General features: G+C 46.9%; 1 protein-coding gene across 1 annotated transcript in view; it reads left to right on the top strand.

Moving 5' to 3' along the window:
* RPE65 (retinoid isomerohydrolase RPE65) overlaps positions 1–19,981 on the top strand; it is a 39,372-nt gene extending 19,391 nt beyond the window's left edge. The window contains exons 10-14 of the mRNA XM_030206409.1: positions 3,815–3,944; positions 6,743–6,857; positions 6,953–7,047; positions 7,139–7,250; positions 19,829–19,981. Coding sequence (XP_030062269.1) covers positions 3,815–3,944; positions 6,743–6,857; positions 6,953–7,047; positions 7,139–7,250; positions 19,829–19,980 — 604 coding nt within the window. The 3' untranslated portion in view covers position 19,981. The remainder of the gene's footprint in view (positions 1–3,814; positions 3,945–6,742; positions 6,858–6,952; positions 7,048–7,138; positions 7,251–19,828) is intronic.
* Positions 19,982–20,228: the final 247 nt, after the last annotated feature.

The following is a 20,228-nucleotide window of genomic DNA, read 5'->3' as shown; positions in this document are numbered from 1 at the left end:
TTCCAGATATTTTTTAAGAACTTCTCCAGGTGACAGTATAGGGTGTTTTGGAAAGTTTAAAAAAACGTAAATTCAAATAACGAAAGGAATTTTCCAAAATCTCCAAGCGTCTATCAGTAAACATTTTTTACAACAGCAGATTGAACCTTTTGCAAGTCAGCAACTTGATTCTCTACTTTTTCCAGTCTCACTTGAGCACTCTTCACATTTTCGATGACAGTTTTAGAGGTATCTTGTTCTGTCAAAACAACAGACGTTAAGGTAGCAATAGAATTATGCATTGCTATTATAGCATCCCAAAGCGACTCCAACGTAACCGTCTGTGGTTTCTCCAGGGAAGGAAAAACTACCTTGGGTTTTTGAGCATCCACTACTGGATCTGAGACCTATGTAACCACCATTACAGATAGAACTGATGTCTCAAAGGCCTTCTCTCCAACTGCTGATTTTCCAGATGGCGTCACCACAATCAGTGAGGAACTGCCCTCTGCAGTTGGTACACCATTCTGTGGCTCTTCTGACCGCTACACCCTGCTTGATGATGACATAGAAGGAGAAGAAGTAAGAAGCTGCGGATCAGGGCTCAGCATTGCATTGAGCATTGCAAGAAGCACCGCTTCTAGTGTTTCAGCAGAACTGGTCCACGGTAGAGCCAACTTGGAGGTAAGGAGCTCCAGAATGGTGGATTGGTGATATGGGAGAGTTGCCTGGTCCTCGGAGGGGAACTTCCTGGTCTTCCCCTTACACTTTTTCCCCATAATTGGGGAAATCATCAGCGCTGTCCTTGCCACATCCTCCCATCAAGTTGCCATCTTGCATACTAGAAATCTGAAAGTCAATTTAGTTGTGAGCTACGAAGGAGTCTTGTTTGTTGTCAATGTTTCAAAAGCTGAACAGCCTTGGGGTACCTAAATGGAGGTTCCTAGATGCAGAACTGCCCCCTTAGTATTTTGACCTAAGTGCCACATTAAACACCTAATATGAAAATTCATACCACAGGGCAGGAAAGGGATGGTGAGTAGTGCACCTCACAATTAAAATGGATGCTGATACTATGCATTAATTCTTAAAGATAACAACGCAGAACAGTTAACTAGTCTCCAGAAGTGTAGATACCACATTCTGCATTAGTGATCATGCCATCAATGCGTGGTAACAACCATTGCCCCATGTTCACTGCATGGCTGCCTTCTCTTTAGGGCCAGGAACCTCCATGTACTGCAGAGGTTTTGCAGTTTCCATGAGTAATGTTTACAGTTAGTGTGCATTAACTGCAAAACTTGTATATTGGTATATTGTCTTTGAGTGTCAGGGCATTGCAAGTGGTTCAAAATGCAGCAATGAGAACGATAATGGAGGTGGCAAAGTTTTCCCATGTAAAACCAATGCTCAGACAACTACATTGGCTTCCTGTCCTTCAAAGGATTCAATTTAAAAAGTGTTGACAGTTCTATATCAGGTTTTGTTCACTGTTGCTCCATTTTACCTGAAACACATGTTGACTGTGTACCATCCAAGATGTGCACTGCAGTCGGAAACTACTATGAGACTCCAGTATGTAGACCATGAGCTACAGCCTTTGTTCCTGCAAGGATAACACTGTGGAATGCATTGCCTGGTCAACTTCGGAATTATAGCAGTGTAACACAATTTAGAAAGTTGTTGAAGACAAAATTATTTGTATTGGGTTTTTTTTTTTAATTTGAAGATTGATTTGTCTTCATGGTTTGCTTTGTTTTATGTTTTGTGATATGCATAATATGAATGTTTTCTTGTACACCACCTAGTTGTATGTGGTATAGCAATTTGTAAAATAAAAATAAATAAATATATAAACGGGGACTAATGTTTGTTGCCCACTGGCATTTTTTTTTCTTTTTCTTTTTATTGTTGAAAGCATTCTCTAGGGATTCCCACATGTGAGGATTACTATCCTGTTTGTCTTTAGAGAAAGGGAAGTTGCTTACCTGTAGGAAGTGTTCTCCAAGGGCAACAGAATTGTCAGTCCTCATAAAACCTACTCATCTCCGTTAGGAGCTGGCTTCCCTGTTAGTAGCTTTGAAGATAGTAAAGATAGTTATGAAACACAAGAATGGTGATAATCCCTTTACTGAAGCTGGTAACAGTCATTGGATACAAGGTCACTTGAAGCAACCACATTTCAGCATGCACCTGCATCAGGGGCATAAGTTCTTTTCTGAAGGGGAAATTCAGCCCAGTTTCATCATGTCAATCAATACCTTTTTGAAGAAACTCAAATCCAAGTATAAAAGTAGAGACGAAGCAACTTGGGTTTGGTGTACAATTCGCAGTTAACTTTTTTCTGCCATCAGTTTTAGTCGTCTCCATTGTGTCATTTAAGATTTTAGAGGTTTCATTCTCTGCTTTATGAGTTATTATTTAATTAGTGTACGTGTTTTGTAATTGTCATAACATTTTAAGAGTTGCATCGGATGTGTTATTTTTGAATGTTCTGATCTCTGCTTATTTGAATGTCCTGATTTTATTACTAATTCATTACGATTTTATGGTACAGCTCTTGATGGGGAGAAACATGGCTATGTCGAGTTATGTTTTTAACCAGTTTTTATGAGGTCCTTTTACTAAGATGCGCTAATGTTGGCAGAGCCGGTGGGGGGAGGCGGGACTGGTGGTTGGGAGGCGGGGCTAGTGCTGGGCAAGACGTCTACGATCTGTGCCCTGAAAATGGCAGATACAAATCAAGGTAAGGTATACACAAAAAGTAGCACATATGAGTTTATCTTGTTGGGCAGACTAGATGGACCGTGCAGGTCTTTTTCTGCCATCATCTACTATGTATGTTACTATGTATAAGACACCTATAGGAATATAATAGGCATCTTATCATTTAGCATGTGCTAAATCCATTAGTGCACCTTAGTAAAAGGTCCCCTATGTGTTGTGGTTGACATATTAAACCTATTATAATAGGCTTTATCTGCTTGGACAGTTGATCTGCTGTGATATTCTGAGCTTAGGCTTGGGGAGATCTTGGTCTCTTTCTTTATTTCTTGTTTGTTTTATGTTTTATGTGGGGGGTTCCCATTTTAATTAGTGTCGTACATTTTCTTTGAACTTCCAGAACTATGGAACATGTTGACTAAGTGCAGCAAGTTTTTGCACATACTGCACTTTAAGTATGTAAATACAAGGGACAGGCCAGCATCTACCCTTCATTTACCACACAGAGCAGACATATATCACATAGGCCTGCATTCCATACCTTGACAAGTGTACCAAGCCCCAGTGCAAAATTCAAAATAAATGATGCAACTCCAGCAACACAACTCAAGCTCCCCCATACAGAATCTCCCCCAGATAGTAGTTTCCCCAATCATGACCCTTCCCAATAACCCCCCCCCCCAAGATCATCCTTCCTAATCCAGACACCCCCAATTCAGACTCCCCCAGACAGTAAACCCTCCCACAATCATCCCTCACATTAAGCTCAGACACCCCAACAGATACCCCCTCCAGAGCAGACCCATCTTCAACAATACCCCCCCTCCCAATACCATACCCTGACTTTCCTCAGCCCACCCCCCTTGAGACAAACCTGGTATTTTCTCTGATAGTTGTTATCCAGGACAGGAGCGGTCCCCCTCCACGCCCATTCCAGAATTGCCAGGAATTAAACTGGCCACTGTGACCCCAAGTGGCAATACTGTCCTGACCTGAGGAATATTTTAAGTTAGTCTGATACAAAGATATCACCTTATTTTACATGTTGTGTTTTTATTATGGCTCTGAATAGGTACCTTGAAGTAATCATGTTTGATTCTCTGTCCTGCAGGTTTGAGTTTATTTATAATTACTTATATTTGTCCAATTTGCGTGGTAACTGGGAAGAAGTGAAGAAACATGCTGAAAAGGCTCCTCAGCCAGAAGTCCGAAGATATGTCCTTCCTCTAAATATCGATAAGGTAATGTGCTAGCAAAGTAGACCTGTGTTTACAGAGCACCTTTGGTGGTTCTGTGCTCTGCTCATGTATGACCCTAAGCACATCACAGCCTTTAAAGAATTCAGGTGTCCTTTTACTACGGCGCGTCAAAAAAATGGGCTGCGCTAGTTTAGGCGCGTGTTTTGGGCGTGCACAGATGCATTTTTCAGCAAGCCTGTAAAAAAGGCCTTTTTAAAATTTTTGCCGAAAATGGACATGTGGCAAAATAAAAATTGGATTTGTGCTGTGCACCAGAAAATAAAAAATTATCTTCCGGCACGCACAGCAGACGCATGTCAAAAATTAAATTACAAGCAGAAAAAACAGCACAAAGGGCCTTTAAAAACACAGGGAACACAATTCTTTCCTAAAAAAAAACCTTTAATAATGAAATTTGATTGGAGGAAGACCCGACACAGGCCGTGTTTCGGTGCTACCGCACCTGTGTCAGGGGTCACACCAATGACTAAAAAATCTTTCAACAGACTAGTTTCAACTGTCTGATGTTTTTCCAGAGTTTTCCCTCCAAACGACATGCAGTAAAGGACTCACGCACACCACTGCTTACCCTACCTTAATGGGTGGTGGTAAGGGATCCCCCCCCCCCTGAAATGGCTGCATGGCAAGGGTAGGAAGGAACTACATAGAATAAGGCACCATGTTGCATAGAGTTCAGCAGGCAATTGACATATATATATATATATGGTATGGCTATTTGGAGCTCATGGGATGAATGTGAGACTGAGCCTTGGTCACAGGGATTACATTGAACAATTTTGGTGTGACTATTATTTAATATACACAGGATGAATGTGAACATGGATACTTTCAAATACATTGCAGTAAGATATGTTACCTATAAAAGATGTGAGTCACTATTCTATAACCTAGACATATAAATTCTAGGGCACACATCTTCAAAGGGGGCCTGGATATTGGAGGGGCATGGGCCCAAAATATGCACACATAGATTACAGATTACTTGTATTTATGGGCACATTTATGTGCCCGCATTTACAGAAGCCTTTGAGCTGGCATAAGTGGGTGCACATAGATGCAAACGTAGTCACTATTCTATTGCAGAAAGTAAGCACATAGTTTCCAACATAGAAAAGTTGCATAGCGCTTACTTTCCTGGAGCCTAAATGTGGGTGCCCTACCCAGAATCTACCCCCTACTGTGCAGGAGGAGGCTCTGGAGGAACAACTTTTCTTTAAGTGCTGTTAGAATGGGCCTCACCAGGCCACACTCATTCTCCACATCCTTCCAACGCTGAAGAAGGGTGGAACATTTTCTATGCACCCTGTTCAACCAGGAGCCCGGGCTGTGTGCATGCCTAATCTGCTGGCACAGTTTTCCTTCCCTCGTCTAACAGTACCATAAGTTTCCTCATTATTCCTCATATCAAGTAACAACATACGCAGGCAGATCACCCCCATGGACACCTGAATGTGGAGTTCCCCAAGGATCCCCCCTCTCACCAACCTTATTCAATCTAATGATGATACCTTTAGCCAAACTTCTAGCCAAACTTCTAGCCAATCAAGGCCTCAATCCTTACATATACGCAGACGACATCACAATTACATCCCGTTCAAGCATGATTTAAATGAAATCACCAACGAAATCAACCAAAGCCTCCATATCATGCACACCTGGGCGGATGCATTCCAACTAAAACTTAATGCAGATAAAACACAATGTCTTGTACTCACCTCCCAACATAACACAAAAAACTTCTCCACCATAACCACACCATACTGCTCTCTTCCTGTCTCACAAAACTTGAAAATTCTTGGAGTTACTATTGATCAAAACCTCACGCTTGACACACACGTGAAAAACACGACAAAAAAGATGTTCTATACCATGCGGAAACTCAAAAGAGTAAAACCTTTCTTCCCGAGATACATCTTCCATACCCTGGTACAGTCAATGGTAATAAGCCATCTGGACTACTGTAACGCACTATACGCCGGATGCAAAGAACAGACCATCAAAAAACTCCAAACAGCCCAGAATACTGCCGCCAGACTGATTTTTGGAAAACCCAAATATGAAAGTGCAAAACCCCTAAGAGAGAAACTTCACTGGCTCCCACTCAAGGAACGCATTGCATTCAAGATCTGCACGATTGTACACAAATTCCTTCACGCAGACGCCCCAATCTACATGCTAAACCTCGTGGACCTACCTCCAAGAAATGCCAAAAGAACATCCCGCCAATTTCTCAACTTGCACTTCCCCAGCTGTAAAGGACTAAAATACAAGCTGATGCATGCCACCTCCTTCTCTTATATGAGCACACAACTATGGAATGCATTACCTACAGACCTGAAATCAATTGACGAAACAAATAACTTCCGCAAATCTCTAAAGACTTGTTTCTTCAACAAGGCCTACAAAGAGAACCCATAGCTGTACTAACCCACATCATCATCCCACTCAACTATGAAAGTCCACCTTTTATAGCTACCCGCCTAATCACTTCCCTCTTTTCCCCCTTACACAAGCTCTACACATCACTAATTGTATCTGATATCCTGTAATGTTATTGTCATCATAAAACTATGTAAGCCACATTGAGCCTGCAAATAGGTGGGATAATGTGGGATACAAATGCTATAAATAATAATAATTATTATTATTACATTGCTCGCAAAGTAAACATACTTTACATCAGCTAATATAACATCACAATTTACTGTCAATTTATGAACTCTTTTAAATCAAATTGCATAGTTGGTTGCAATGGCATTTTTGTACTTTTATCCTCCTAGCACGATGCAGGCAAAAACGTAGTCACTTTGCCGTACACAACAGCCACCGCAGTGCTGCGCAGTGATGAAATTATCTGGCTAGAACCAGAAGTGCTTTTCTCAGGGCCTCGCCTAGGTAAGATGTCTATGTTACACTTCATAGGGAGGCAACAAAGGACATTGAAAATCCACACGTTAATCCTTGTGCTGTACCTATGCTTTATTTTACAGCCTTTGAGTTTCCACAGATTAATTATAAGAAATATTCTGGAAAGCCTTACGCATACGCGTACGGGCTTGGACTGAACCACTTCGTTCCAGACAGGGTAAAAGCAAAACAACAACAAAAAACCTGAAAAGTTATTCGGTCCTTCTGTCAGCTGATGAATTAATGAAGCCACTCTGTCATCTTTGCAGCTTTCTAAACTCAGCGTTAAAACGAAGGAGATGTGGGTATGGCAGGAAGCGGGCAGCTACCCTTCAGAGCCTATATTTGTTTCGCAGCCAGATGCTGTGGATGAGGATGATGGTAAGAAACTTCAGACATTCATGTCATTGCACTTTTATTTATTTATTTATTTATACTTTTAAAAAGTTTGATGGCATCAGAAAATAAAAACGAAGAATGAAAGCTGGTGTGGGAGCAGCTTCGCTCACCACAGCTGAACTTCTCTCTTCTCAACATATTCCAACAGAGATGCAAATGTTTTTTTAAAAAGTACATTTCTGTGCCTTTTGGGGGTTTGTATCTTACACCTAAGGATCGGCTCTCCCAAAGTTATTTTGGCTTCAGGAGGGCGAATGGCAACTGTTGTAAAAGCAGCAAAGAAGGGAGGGTCCAATAGTACACAAAATACAAAAACGAAAAGAATCAGAAAAGGGCCTTCAGAACTGGAACAATGGTACAGTCTTTATTGTGACTGACCCGACAGGGGCCGTGTTTTGGTGCTCAACTGTGCCTGCCTCAGGGGCCTGGAACACATACAAAAATCAATTTTGACAAACATGATAAAATCATATTAAAAAAACAATTATAAATTCAACATCAAAAAAATACATCAAAAAATTAAAAAGGACATATATTTGTGAATAAAAATCTAAAGTATGAAATATAAATGTTCAAGTTGAAAACGTAGTACTTTGATTAGGATATTATCACAAAATAATTGTGAAGGAGGTGACCATGTACGTGTAATAATAGTTGGTGAAATAAATAAGTGCATATTGGTGTTAACATGTGAGATCAAAATGTATTCATAAAAACATGAATGTAAGGAAAGGGACCATGCATATACGATAATGGTAAGTGAGCTACATCTATCAATAAATATGTGATACCGTTAAGTATGATAAATACATCCAACGTGGAAAAAAAAAGGTGATATAAATCGTGTCCACATACACAGAGACTGGGGATTGTATTTATTGTAAGATTTATTCTTCACTGGGATTTTTTGGTTTTGACTACAGCAGTTTAGATATTCTCTTGAGCAATATGACAGTTGTAGTCCTTTACTGATTTTAATACAAAAATGACATTAAAAGTCATCTAGTATACATATAAGTATATTCTTTTCTCTTCAGGGTTCTCTTGGAACGTTCATATTGAAACCAATAGAAACATCCACTTTAGTAAGAGATACAGAATCCAAAACTTTACCTCCTTTTTCTGTTTGTTTTCTCCCATTTTCTCTCCTTCTGATCGATTCAAAACCACTCACCAAGAATGAGTACTTTAATTCAATATGTATTATGCACATTTCACATGGATATAAGCAAAAGAAAGGGAAGGAATATGGACACACTCTCACAATATAAATTTTGACACTAAGTGATGGACACGATTTATATCACCTTTTTCCACGTTTGGATGTATTTATCATACTTAATGGTATCACATATTTATTGATAGATGTAGCTCACTTACCATTATCGTATATACATGGTCCCTTTCCTTACATTCATGTTTTTATGAATACATTTTGATCTCACATGTTAACACCAATATGCACTTATTTATTTCACCAACTATTATTACACGTACATGGTCACCTCCTTCACAATTATTTTGTGATAATATCCTAATCAAAGTACTACGTTTTCAACTTGAACATTTATATTTCATACTTTAGATTTTTATTCACAAATATATGTCCTTTTTATTTTTTGATGTTTTTTTTATGTTGAATTTATAATTGTATTTTAATATGATTTTATCATATTTGTCAAAGTTGGTTTTTGTGTGTGTTCCAGGCCCCTGAGGCAGGCGCAGTTGAGCGCCGAAACATGGCCCATGTTGGGTCATTCACAATAAAGCCTGTACCATTGTTCTAGTTCTGGAGGCCCTTTTGTGCTTCTTTTCGTTATCGTAACTGTTGTGAAAGGCAATATTCAAGATACAGCATCCAAAATGTAAAGCACTATCTAGTTTGGTAATATGCCATCAATTTCAAAAAAAGAAATCTTTACACATAAGGGAATTTATCAATTGATGCAAGAACTGTGGAAAAGCTCACCTGGAAGCAATCTGAGACCAAGAAATCGGGGAAACACCTGTTCATAATAGTACTAGTACATCAAGAAATCACTTGATTTATACAAAAGAATAAGAATCACAGAAAATGCAGTCTGGAAGCAAACCCCCAATAAATAAAACGAGTGAGGTTTTCAAAAAGACTTGTGCGCGCCTTGTCATCTTGACTTACCTCATCGGTGTTACGGCGGCCGGCAGCAACGGTAAAAAGCGTGCAGGCTCGGCCCTTATCTCTCTCTCAGCTCTGGTCCTGCCCTTGCGGAAACAGGAAATGAGGGTGGGACCAGAGCTGAGAGAGACAGAAGGGCCTAGCCTGCACTCTTTTTACCTCTGCTGCCGGCCGCTGTAACCCCGACGAGGTATGTCAAGATGACTTTTAAAATTCGGAGGGAGGGGGCCTGGAACTGGAAGGGAGGGAGGGAGGGACGGAGGGGATGACCCTGGAACTCGGAGGGACAGAGGAAGGGAGGGAGGGAGGGGGGACCCTGGAACTCGGAGAGAGGGGGAGGGAAAGGAGAGAGAGAGGGGAGGGAAAGGAGAGAGAGGGGAGGGAGGGGCCTGGAACTGAGGGAGAGGGAGGGGGGACAGGGAAGGGGGGACAGGGGGAGAGGGAGGGGGATGAGGGGGAGGGGGAAATGCACCGCCTGTAAAAAAAAAAAAAATTCAGCACCCCCAATCATTTTAAAAAGTTGGCTCTTATGGCACAGGGTCACCTACTTTGGACTCAGGCCCACCTATCAGCAGCACAGCAACAATGTGGCTGGCAGGATTCCCAAGCCCCACCAGCTGAAGACTCCCGGCATCTCTCCCTCCAGGAGATGGGGGGTTCACTTAACACAATTCCCCCTCCCCCAGTCCTTTAAATCCTTTAGTTCTTTACCGGCAGCAAACAACAACACATTGCTCCTGCTCATGCCAGCCCAAGCCTTCCCTCTGATGCAACTTCCTATTCACAGGGCCAGGAAGTTGGGTCAGAGGGAAGGAGCAGAACCAGCACGAGCAAGGGGAATGAGTTGCCGTTCGCTCCCAACGAAGACCAAAAGGATATATCGTTTATCATTTATTATTTATTTTACTTGATATACCGTTTCCCTTATAGTCAAACCAAAACGGTTTACAATATAAAAATAAAACAAATCAAAACAACAAAACATAAAACAAAAGGAATACCACAGTTCGATAGTAAAGCTCAGGCACTCAAGACCAGTCAATAATGGCACAAACATTCTCCAGATTCAAACCAATCACAAACATTTATCTAAAATCCAAATTCAACTATAAAGGCGTCAGGAGGGTTGGGAGAGCGGAGTTACACCCCACCCCCACCCCACCCCACCCCGATCGCTTGGGGGGAGAGATGCCAGGTGGGGGCGTCGTTATCGCCCCTACCTACTTTGGGCTCAGGCCCCCAAAAAGTGGGTGCCTGGCTATGTCCCTGATACTGTCTAAGGGCAGTTGTGCACGTAACTGCCCAATTAGCACCAGTTAATACCAATGATAGCCAATAATTGGTTGTTAATAGCAATTAGTAGCTAATTATTCTATTAAGTTATAAGGGCAACTGACACTATTCTATAACTTGGTTGTGTAACTTTGAATGCTAAGTGCAAATTTGGTGCACAAGTTTCTAGAATTAGGTTAGAAGATTGGCTTATATAGGATTAGCCAGTGTCTATTCATTTTCCTTTTTGTCATTTCTATTTGCTTTTTTGCGAGGTGAGATTGCCTAGTCTTTTTTTTCTTGACATTTACCCCCATCTGATGCTCTTATAAATGTTTTTTTAGTCACCATAATAATTAGTAAGACACATTTTCTTATGTACTAGCTCTTTCACTAAAGCCCATTTCAATAAATTATAAATAAAAAAAAACTTTTCTAGGGCTTTAAGCACACATGTCCTCAAACGTCATTTATGTTTATGTTTATTGGGATTTACTATATCAGTTTTTGCAGCAGGTACAACAAATTGATTTACAGACTAAGGGGTCCTTTTACTAAGCTGCATTAGGTGGTAACGTGCGCATAGGAGTCCTTTTACTAAGCTGCACTAAAAAGTGGCCAGCGCTGCTGTCAATATGTGGGTTTCCCACGCACTCAGTCACTTTTAGCACAGCAGTAAAATAGCCACGTTCATTTTTTTTTGTGTGTGTGAAATTGCCACGCACTAATTTCTCCACTAACACATGGCTCTTACTACCAGAATCCCTTACCACCACCTATTTAGGAGGCGGTGAGGCCTCCCGCGCTAAACAGGTAGCACACGGTAATATACCCTCATTACCCAATTAGTGCATGCACGCCTACTCTCCGCCCTCCAGACACGCCTCCCCTGGCAAAATATAAACTACCGTGAGATGCCTCAGTATGTCCCGTAGTTGTGCTCTTTTACCACGCATTAGTGGGGCTGCCGAGGGGGAGGCAGGGGGGGCAAAATTCCCCGGGTCTGGGCCTCCAAAGGGGGGCCCAGTGCCGGGGTCAGGCCGCCGGCTCTGCAGTCCCCGGTCTCACCTGCCTGCCTCCATGGCTCCGGGCCCCCTTTATTCAAAGCAGCAGTCGCAGATTGCCTCTCTTCTGGCCTTCTCTCCCTATGTCCCGCCCTCGCGGAAACTGGAAGTTACATCAGACGAAGGTGGGACACAGGGAAGGAAGGCCAGAAGAGAGGCAATCTGCGACTGCCGCTTTGAATGAAGGGGACCCAGAGCCGTGAAGGAAGGCAGGTGAGACCGTGGACTGCAGCGGCGGGGGGGAGCAACGTGGGGCAGCAGCGGCGGGGGGGGGGGGGGGGGAAGCAGAGGTGGGGTGGCCTAGCCCCGGGTCCGACCTAGTCTCTCAGCGGCCCTGCGCATTAGGCTTACTGTGCCTTAGTAAAAGAACCCCTAAGTGCAGCAAAAATAGCTTCATGCAACACATGCCAAAACTTTCAACGTTCATTTTGGCATCTGCACACACTTAGCATGTGATAATTTATATTTTTTTTGAGGGGTCGTGTCAGGGGTGGAGAATGGCTGTGGATGTGCTAATCATAAAGTGGACTGACATTGTTACCGTTGTGCTAACTGCTTAGCGTGTCTCCTAAATAACCTCCAACAGTAATTTTTTTAAATGGCTAAGCACTAATTCTGACATTAGTGAATGGCCATCAATAAAACAAATAGATAAAAGCCCTTTTTAACAGCTGTGCTAGAAATGGGCTTAGCCAGTGGGAAAGGCCTGCCTAAGGGCACATTAAGTCCTTTCTTAGCACAGCTTAATGAAAGGGCCCCGAAAATATCAGAAATGAAAATGATTGCCAAAAAAATGTAATAGGACAGAGAAAAGACAAGGGAGACCCCCAAACACAAGCGAGGTCAGAATCCTTGATACAAGAAGGCTATGTTTGGGTGGGTGGGGGGGATTTCAGATTTGGAAGCGAGGGGAGAATACATAGCCACAAATACCTGATCTCCTGTGCCCACTCAGTACCACACCCACTCTGAAAATGCTTGGCCAAATAGGTGAACTTTGAGGCTTCTGCCCAAAGGGAGAATGGTAAGGCATTCCCAAGGGTAGGCACTAACCACGTTGCATAGAGTTTAGCAGGCGCATGATATATATGGTATGGCTAGTCGAAGCTCATGGGATGAGTGTGAGACTGAGCCTTCGGTACATGGATTGCATTGAACAATTTTGGTGTGACTACTGTTTAGTATATGCAGGATAAATGTGGACATGGATACTTTCAAGAAACATTGTGTTAAGATATGTTACCTGTAAAAGACCTGTAAAAGATGTGAGTATTATTTATTTTATTTATTATAGCCTGCTGGTCCATGAGTGGGCTCCAGTAGCGTAGCCAAGGGTGGGCCTAAGTGGGCCCAGGCCCACCCACTTTGGGCTCAGGCCCACCCAGTAGCAGCACACCTATGATGTGGCTAACAGGGATGCCCCATCAGCCGAAAACTCCCAACAGCTGTCCCTCCTGCATACCTTGTAAATAGCAGAACTTTGCCTGCAGCGAGCAGCAACTGATACATGCTGTGGGGCCAACTTGAGCAGTGTGTATTGGTTGCTGCTTGCTGCTGGTGAAAATCTGCTATTTAAAAGGTATGTGGGGGGGGAGGGCGGGTTGTTTGAGAGACCATATAGTATGCAGGCGAGAGAGAGGGAGAGACCAAACTGTAGAACAAGACAGAGTTCTTCTGCCCACCCATCTTGGGACCAGGCCCACCCAAAACTGGGTGTCTGGCTACGCCCCTGGTGGGCTCTACATTGTAAAAGTTAGGAAACTGCTTCTTCTCCGAGGACAAGCAGGCTGCTTGTTCTCACTGATGGGTGACGTCCACGGCAGCCCCTCCAATCGGAAACTTCACTAGCAAAGTCCTTTGCTAGCCCTCGCACGCCCGCGCGCACCGCGCATGCGCGGCCGTCTTCCCGCCCGAAACCGGCTCGAGCCGGCCAGTCCAGTCTTCTTTTGTCCGCACTCGGTACGGTCGTGTTTTCGCCGTGTCGAGCCCCGGAAAGTCGACCTCGCGCCTCCAATTTATTTTGAGCGTGTTTTTTTCCTTCGGGAAAGTTTCTCTTAGTCGGGAAGTGCTCCGGAAACCCCCCGCCGGGTTTCGTGTAAATCCTCCCCGTACTTCCAGCTTTTTGCCCCGGTAAGTTTTCTTTCGTCGTCGGGGTAGGCCTCTTTTTGGCCTCGGTCGAGATTTTTCTCCCTCTAAATTTTGGTGCTTCAAATTTCGCCATTTCGGCTTTTGATTTCGCCGGCGTGATTTTTCCGCCCATGACATCGAAGCCTTCCAGCGGCTTCAAGAAGTGCACCCAGTGCGCCCGGGTTATCTCGCTCACTGATCGACACTCGTCGTGTCTTCAGTGTCTGGGGGCCGAGCACCGCCCTCAGAACTGCAGTCTGTGTTCCCTGCTTCAAAGGCGGACTCAGGTAGCGAGACTAGCCCAGTGGAACGTGTTGTTCTCGGGCTCTTCGTCGGCATCGGCACCGGGATCTTCGAGTGCATCGACGTCGTCAGCGTCCAGACCATCTTCCTCGGCCGCCCCTGCATCGAGTGCATCGAGGCATCGGGCCTCTGCATCGGCGCCGAGACATCGGATAGCTGCATCGACGTCGGTGGTACCAGGACCTCGTCTGCTGATGTCGTCGGACGGTGGTGCATCGGGTGGAGTGCAGGTGAGGGCTGTCCATTCCCCTGCTGGTGGCGGTGAGCCCTCGGGTGGGTCTCCGCCTACCCTGAGGGCTCCTGCGGTACAGCCCCCCCCGAGATCGACCTTCTTCAGTCTCGGCCCCGAGGAAGCGACGGATGGATTCGACGTCCTCCTCGTCGGTGCCGGGGAGCTCCGGTGACATGCTTCGGAAGAAATCGAAGAAGCATCGACACCGGTCTCCTCCCCGTGTCGGCACCGAGAGCTCTGGGTCGCCGAGGGATTCGGCACCCAGCAGGCATCGGCACCGAGAGGACCGCTCACCCTCTGTTCAAGAGGTGTCGATGCGCTCCGCTCTGGACAGCCCGGAACAGCCTCCACGCCCGGAACAGGTACTGACGTCGATGCCTGCATCGACCTCTCAGCCTTTCTCTGCAGCCACTCTAAACGAGAGCCTCCGGGCCGTTCTCCCAGAGATTCTGGGAGAGCTGTTGCGCCCTACCCCTCCGGTACCGGCGGTGCTTGCGCCTCCGGTACCGTCGAGCGTGGCGCCGGCTGGCCCATCGCCCAGGTTGAGGTCCCCGACGTCGGTACCGCGTGCGGTGCCGACCGCGGCCACCTCCCAGGAAGGCTCCCCGACCACGTCGGCGGAGGGAGCTTCGCCGATGCGGGCAAGGGAGTCTACCTCTCGACGCCCCCATCGTGGACGGGGTTCCACGGAGTCGAGCAGGGCGAGGTTGCAGACACAGGTCCGGGAACTCGTGTCTGACACCGAGGGTGAGGCCTCGTGGGAGGAAGAGGAAGATCCCAGATATTTCTCTGACGAGGAGTCTGAGGGTCTTCCGTCTGATCCCACTCCCTCTCCTGAGAGACAGCTTTCTCCTCCCGAGAGTCTGTCTTTCGCTTCCTTTGTCCGGGAGATGTCTACGGCCATCCCCTTCCCGGTGGTTGTGGAGGACGAGCCCAGGGCTGAAATGTTTGAGCTCCTGGACTATCCTTCTCCACCTAAGGAAGCGTCCACTGTTCCCTTGCACCATGTCCTGAAGAAGACATTGCTTGCGAACTGGACCAAGCCATTAACTAATCCCCACATTCCCAAGAAGATCGAGTCCCAGTACCGGATCCATGGGGACCCAGAGCTGATGCGCACTCAGTTGCCTCATGACTCTGGAGTTGTGGATTTGGCCCTAAAGAAGGCTAAGAGTTCTAGGGAACATGCTTCGGCGCCCCCGGGCAAGGACGCTAGAACCTTAGACTCCTTTGGGAGGAAGGCCTACCATTCCTCTATGCTCGTGTCCAAGATCCAGTCCTACCAGCTCTACACGAGCATACACATGCGGAACAATGTGCGGCAGTTGGCGGGCTTGGTTGATGCTCTTCCCCCTGAGCAAGCCAAGCCTTTTCAGGAGGTGGTCAGGCAGCTGAAGGCGTGCAGAAAATTCCTGGCCAGAGGAGTTTATGACACTTTTGATGTTGCGTCCAGGGCCGCTGCTCAAGGTGTGGTGATGCGCAGGCTCTCATGGCTGCGTGCCGCCGACCTGGAGAATAGAATCCAGCAGCGGATTGCGGACTCGCCTTGCCGTGCGGATAACATTTTTGGCGAAAAAGTCGAACAGGTGGTAGAGTCTCTCCACCAGCGGGACACCGCATTCGACAAGTTCGCCCGCCGGCAGCCTTCAGCTTCTACCTCTACAGGTAGACGATTTTTCGGGGGAAGGAAGACTGTTCCCTATACTTCTGGCAAGCGTAGGTACAATCCTCCTTCCCGACAGCCTGCGGCCCAGGCTAAGCCCCAGCGCGCTCGCTCTCGTCAGCAGCGTGCGACTCAGCAAGGCCCCGCGGCTCCCCAGCAAAAGCAAGGGGCGAGCTTTTGACTGGCTCCAGCAGAGCATAGCCGACATCCAAGTGTCAGTGCCGGGCGACCTGCCTGTCGGAGGGAGGTTGAAAGCTTTTCACCAAAGGTGGCCTCTCATAACCTCCGATCAGTGGGTTCTCCAAATAGTCCGGCAAGGATACACCCTCAATTTGGCCTCAAAACCTCCAAATTGTCCTCCGGGAGCTCAGTCCTACAGCTTCCAGCACAAGCAGGTACTTGCAGAGGAACTCTCCGCCCTTCTCAGCGCCAATGCGGTCGAGCCCGTGCCATCCGGGCAAGAAGGGCTGGGATTCTATTCCAGGTACTTCCTTGTGGAAAAGAAAACAGGGGGGATGCGTCCCATCCTAGACCTAAGGGCCCTGAACAAATATCTCGTAAAAGAAAAGTTCAGGATGCTTTCCCTGGGCACCCTTCTCCCCATGATTCAGCAAAACGATTGGCTATGCTCTCTGGACTTGAAGGATGCCTACACACACATCCCGATACTGCCAGCTCACAGACAGTATCTGCGATTTCAGCTGGGCACACGCCACTTCCAGTACTGTGTGCTACCCTTTGGGCTCGCCTCCGCGCCCAGGGTGTTCACAAAGTGCCTAGCTGTGGTAGCAGCGGCGCTTCGCAGGCTGGGGGTGCACGTGTTCCCATATCTCGACGATTGGCTGGTGAAGAACACATCCGAGGCAGGAGCCCTGCAGTCCATGCAGATGACTATTCGCCTCCTGGAGCTACTGGGGTTTGTGATAAATTACCCAAAGTCCCATCTTCTCCCAGTGCAGAAACTCGAATTCATCGGAGCCCTGCTGGATTCTCGGACGGCTCGCGCCTATCTCCCAGAGGCGAGGGCCAACAACTTGTTGTCCCTCGTCTCGCGGGTGCGAGCGTCCCAGCAGATCACAGCTCGGCAGATGTTGAGATTGTTGGGCCACATGGCCTCCACAGTTCATGTGACTCCCATGGCCCGCCTTCACATGAGATCTGCTCAATGGACCCTAGCCTCCCAGTGGTATCAGGCCGCTGGGGGACTAGAGGACGTGATCCACCTGTCCACGAGTTTTCTCGAATCCCTGTATTGGTGGACGATTTGCTCCAATTTGACTCTGGGACGTCCCTTCCAAATTCCTCAGCCACAAAAAGTGCTGACCACGGATGCGTCTCTCCTGGGATGGGGAGCTCATGTCGATGGGCTTCACACCCAAGGAAGGTGGTCCCTCCAAGAAAGCGATCTACAGATCAATCTTCTGGAGTTGCGAGCGATCTGGAACGCTCTGAAGGCTTTCAGAGATCGGCTGTCCCACCAAATTATCCAAATTCAGACAGACAATCAGGTTGCCATGTACTATGTCAACAAGCAGGGGGGCACCGGATCTCTCCCCCTGTGTCAGGAAGCCGTCAGCATGTGGCTCTGGGCTCGCCGTCAAGGCATGGTGCTCCAAGCCACATATCTGGCAGGCGTAAACAACAGTCTGGCCGACAGGTTGAGCAGGATTATGCAACCTCACGAGTGGTCGCTCAATTCCAGTGTGGTGCGACAGATCTTCCAGGCGTGGGGCACCCCCCTGGTGGATCTCTTCGCATCTCAAGTAAACCACAAGGTCCCTCAGTTCTGTTCCAGACTTCAGGCCCACGGCAGACTGGCGTCGGATGCCTTCCTCCTGGATTGGGGGGAGGGACTGCTGTATGCTTATCCTCCCATCCCTCTGGTGGGGAAGACTTTGTTGAAACTCAAGCAAGACCGAGGCACCATGATTCTGATCGCTCCTTTTTGGCCGCGTCAGATCTGGTTCCCTCTTCTTCTGGAGTTATCCTCCGAAGAACCGTGGAGATTGGAGTGTTTTCCGACCCTCATCACGCAGGACGAAGGGGCCCTTCTGCATCCCAACCTCCAGTCTCTGGCTCTCACGGCCTGGATGTTGAGGGCGTAGATTTTGCCTCTTTGGGTCTGCCAGAGGGTGTCTCCCGTATCTTGCTTGCTTCCAGAAAAGACTCCACCAAGAGAAGTTACTTCTTTCATTGGAGGAGGTTTGCCGTCTGGTGTGACAGCAAGGCCCTAGATCCTCGCTCTTGTCCTACACAGACCCTGCTTGAATACCTTCTGCACTTGTCTGAGTCTGGTCTTAAGACTAACTCCGTAAGGGTTCACCTTAGTGCAATCAGTGCATACCATTACCAAGTGGAAGGTAAGCCGATCTCAGGACAGCCTTTAGTTGTTCGCTTCATGAGAGGTTTGCTTTTGTCAAAGCCCCCTGTCAAGCCTCCTACAGTGTCATGGGATCTCAATGTCGTTCTCACCCAGCTGATGAAACCTCCTTTCGAGCCACTGAATTCCTGCCATCCGAAATACTTGACCTGGAAGGTCATTTTCTTGGTGGCAGTTACTTCGGCTCGTAGGGTCAGTGAGCTTCAGGCCCTGGTAGCCCAGGCCCCTTACACCAAATTTCATCACAACAGAGTAGTCCTCCGCACTCACCCTAAGTTTCTGCCAAAGGTCGTGTCGGAGTTCCATCTGAACCAGTCAATTGTCTTGCCAACATTTTTTCCCCGTCCTCATTCCTGCCCTGCTGAACGTCAGCTGCACACTTTGGACTGCAAGAGAGCATTGGCCTTCTACCTGGAGCGGACACAGCCCCACAGACAGTCCGCCCAATTGTTTGTTTCTTTTGATCCCAATAGGAGGGGAGTGGCTGTAGGGAAACGCACCATATCCAATTGGCTAGCAGATTGCATTTCCTTCACTTACGCCCAGGCGGGGCTGGCTCTTGAGGGTCATGTCACGGCTCATAATGTTAGAGCCATGGCTGCGTCGGTAGCCCACTTGAAGTCAGCCTCCATTGAAGAAATTTGCAAAGCTGCGACGTGGTCATCTGTCCACACATTCACATCTCATTACTGCCTGCAGCAGGATACCCGACGCGACAGTCGGTTCGGGCAGTCAGTTCTTCAGAACCTGTTTGGGCTTTAGGATCCAACTCCACCCCCCGAGGGCCCTGTTTGTTCTGTTCCAGGCTACACTCTCAGTTAGTTGGTAAATTTTTTAGGTCAATCTCAGTTATGTCCTCGCCGTTGCGAGGCCCAATTGACCAATGTTGTTGTTTTGAGTGAGCCTGGGGGCTAGGGATACCCCATCAGTGAGAACAAGCAGCCTGCTTGTCCTCGGAGAAAGCGAATGCTACATACCTGTAGAAGGTATTCTCCGAGGACAGCAGGCTGATTGTTCTCACCAACCCGCCCGCCTCCCCTTTGGAGTTGTGTCTTCCCTTGAAGTGTATTGTCTTGCTACATACTGGACTGGCCGGCTCGAGCCGGTTTCGGGCGGGAAGACGGCCGCGCATGCGCGGTGCGCGCGGGCGCGCGAGGGCTAGCAAAGGACTTTGCTAGTGAAGTTTCCGATTGGAGGGGCTGCCGTGGACGTCACCCATCAGTGAGAACAATCAGCCTGCTGTCCTCGGAGAATACCTTCTACAGGTATGTAGCATTCGCTTGCTGTTCTGATCCCAACTCTAAGGTCACCTAGGGCTGTGTACACCTTGCAGAAGTTCTTCACTGTGTATTTCTATCCCCTAGGAGTGCTACTGAGTGTTGTCGTAAGCCCTGGTACAGGACAGAAGCCGGCTTTCCTTCTTGTGCTGAACGCCAAGGATATGAGTGAAATAGCCAGGGCTGAGGTGGACACGAATATTCCAGTTACATTTCATGGACTTTTCAAAAAGGCCTGAGTACCAGCTGCATAATGTCAGCTTTGGACATTCCTCCCCCCCCCCCCCCCCCCCCCCACCACCCAGGTGTCACATAGGATCAGGGACCCTTTCCTGGTCTCTCATTCTGGAACATGTTTTAAACTAAAGAGAAAGTGTCTCCCTCTGCATCTTTCATAGGCATGCTTGCAAGCCTGTCTTTTTAGTATAGGAACTGTACATCTAATTGGTTTTGTTACTGAAAGTCCTCGGATTCCTTTGATAAGAGA

Source organism: Microcaecilia unicolor, chromosome 6, assembly GCF_901765095.1.
Source record: "Microcaecilia unicolor chromosome 6, aMicUni1.1, whole genome shotgun sequence".
NCBI classification, from domain to species: Eukaryota; Metazoa; Chordata; class Amphibia; order Gymnophiona; family Siphonopidae; genus Microcaecilia; species Microcaecilia unicolor.
Note: the sequence above shows the minus strand (reverse complement) of the source record. Positions and strands in the feature narration are given on the sequence as shown.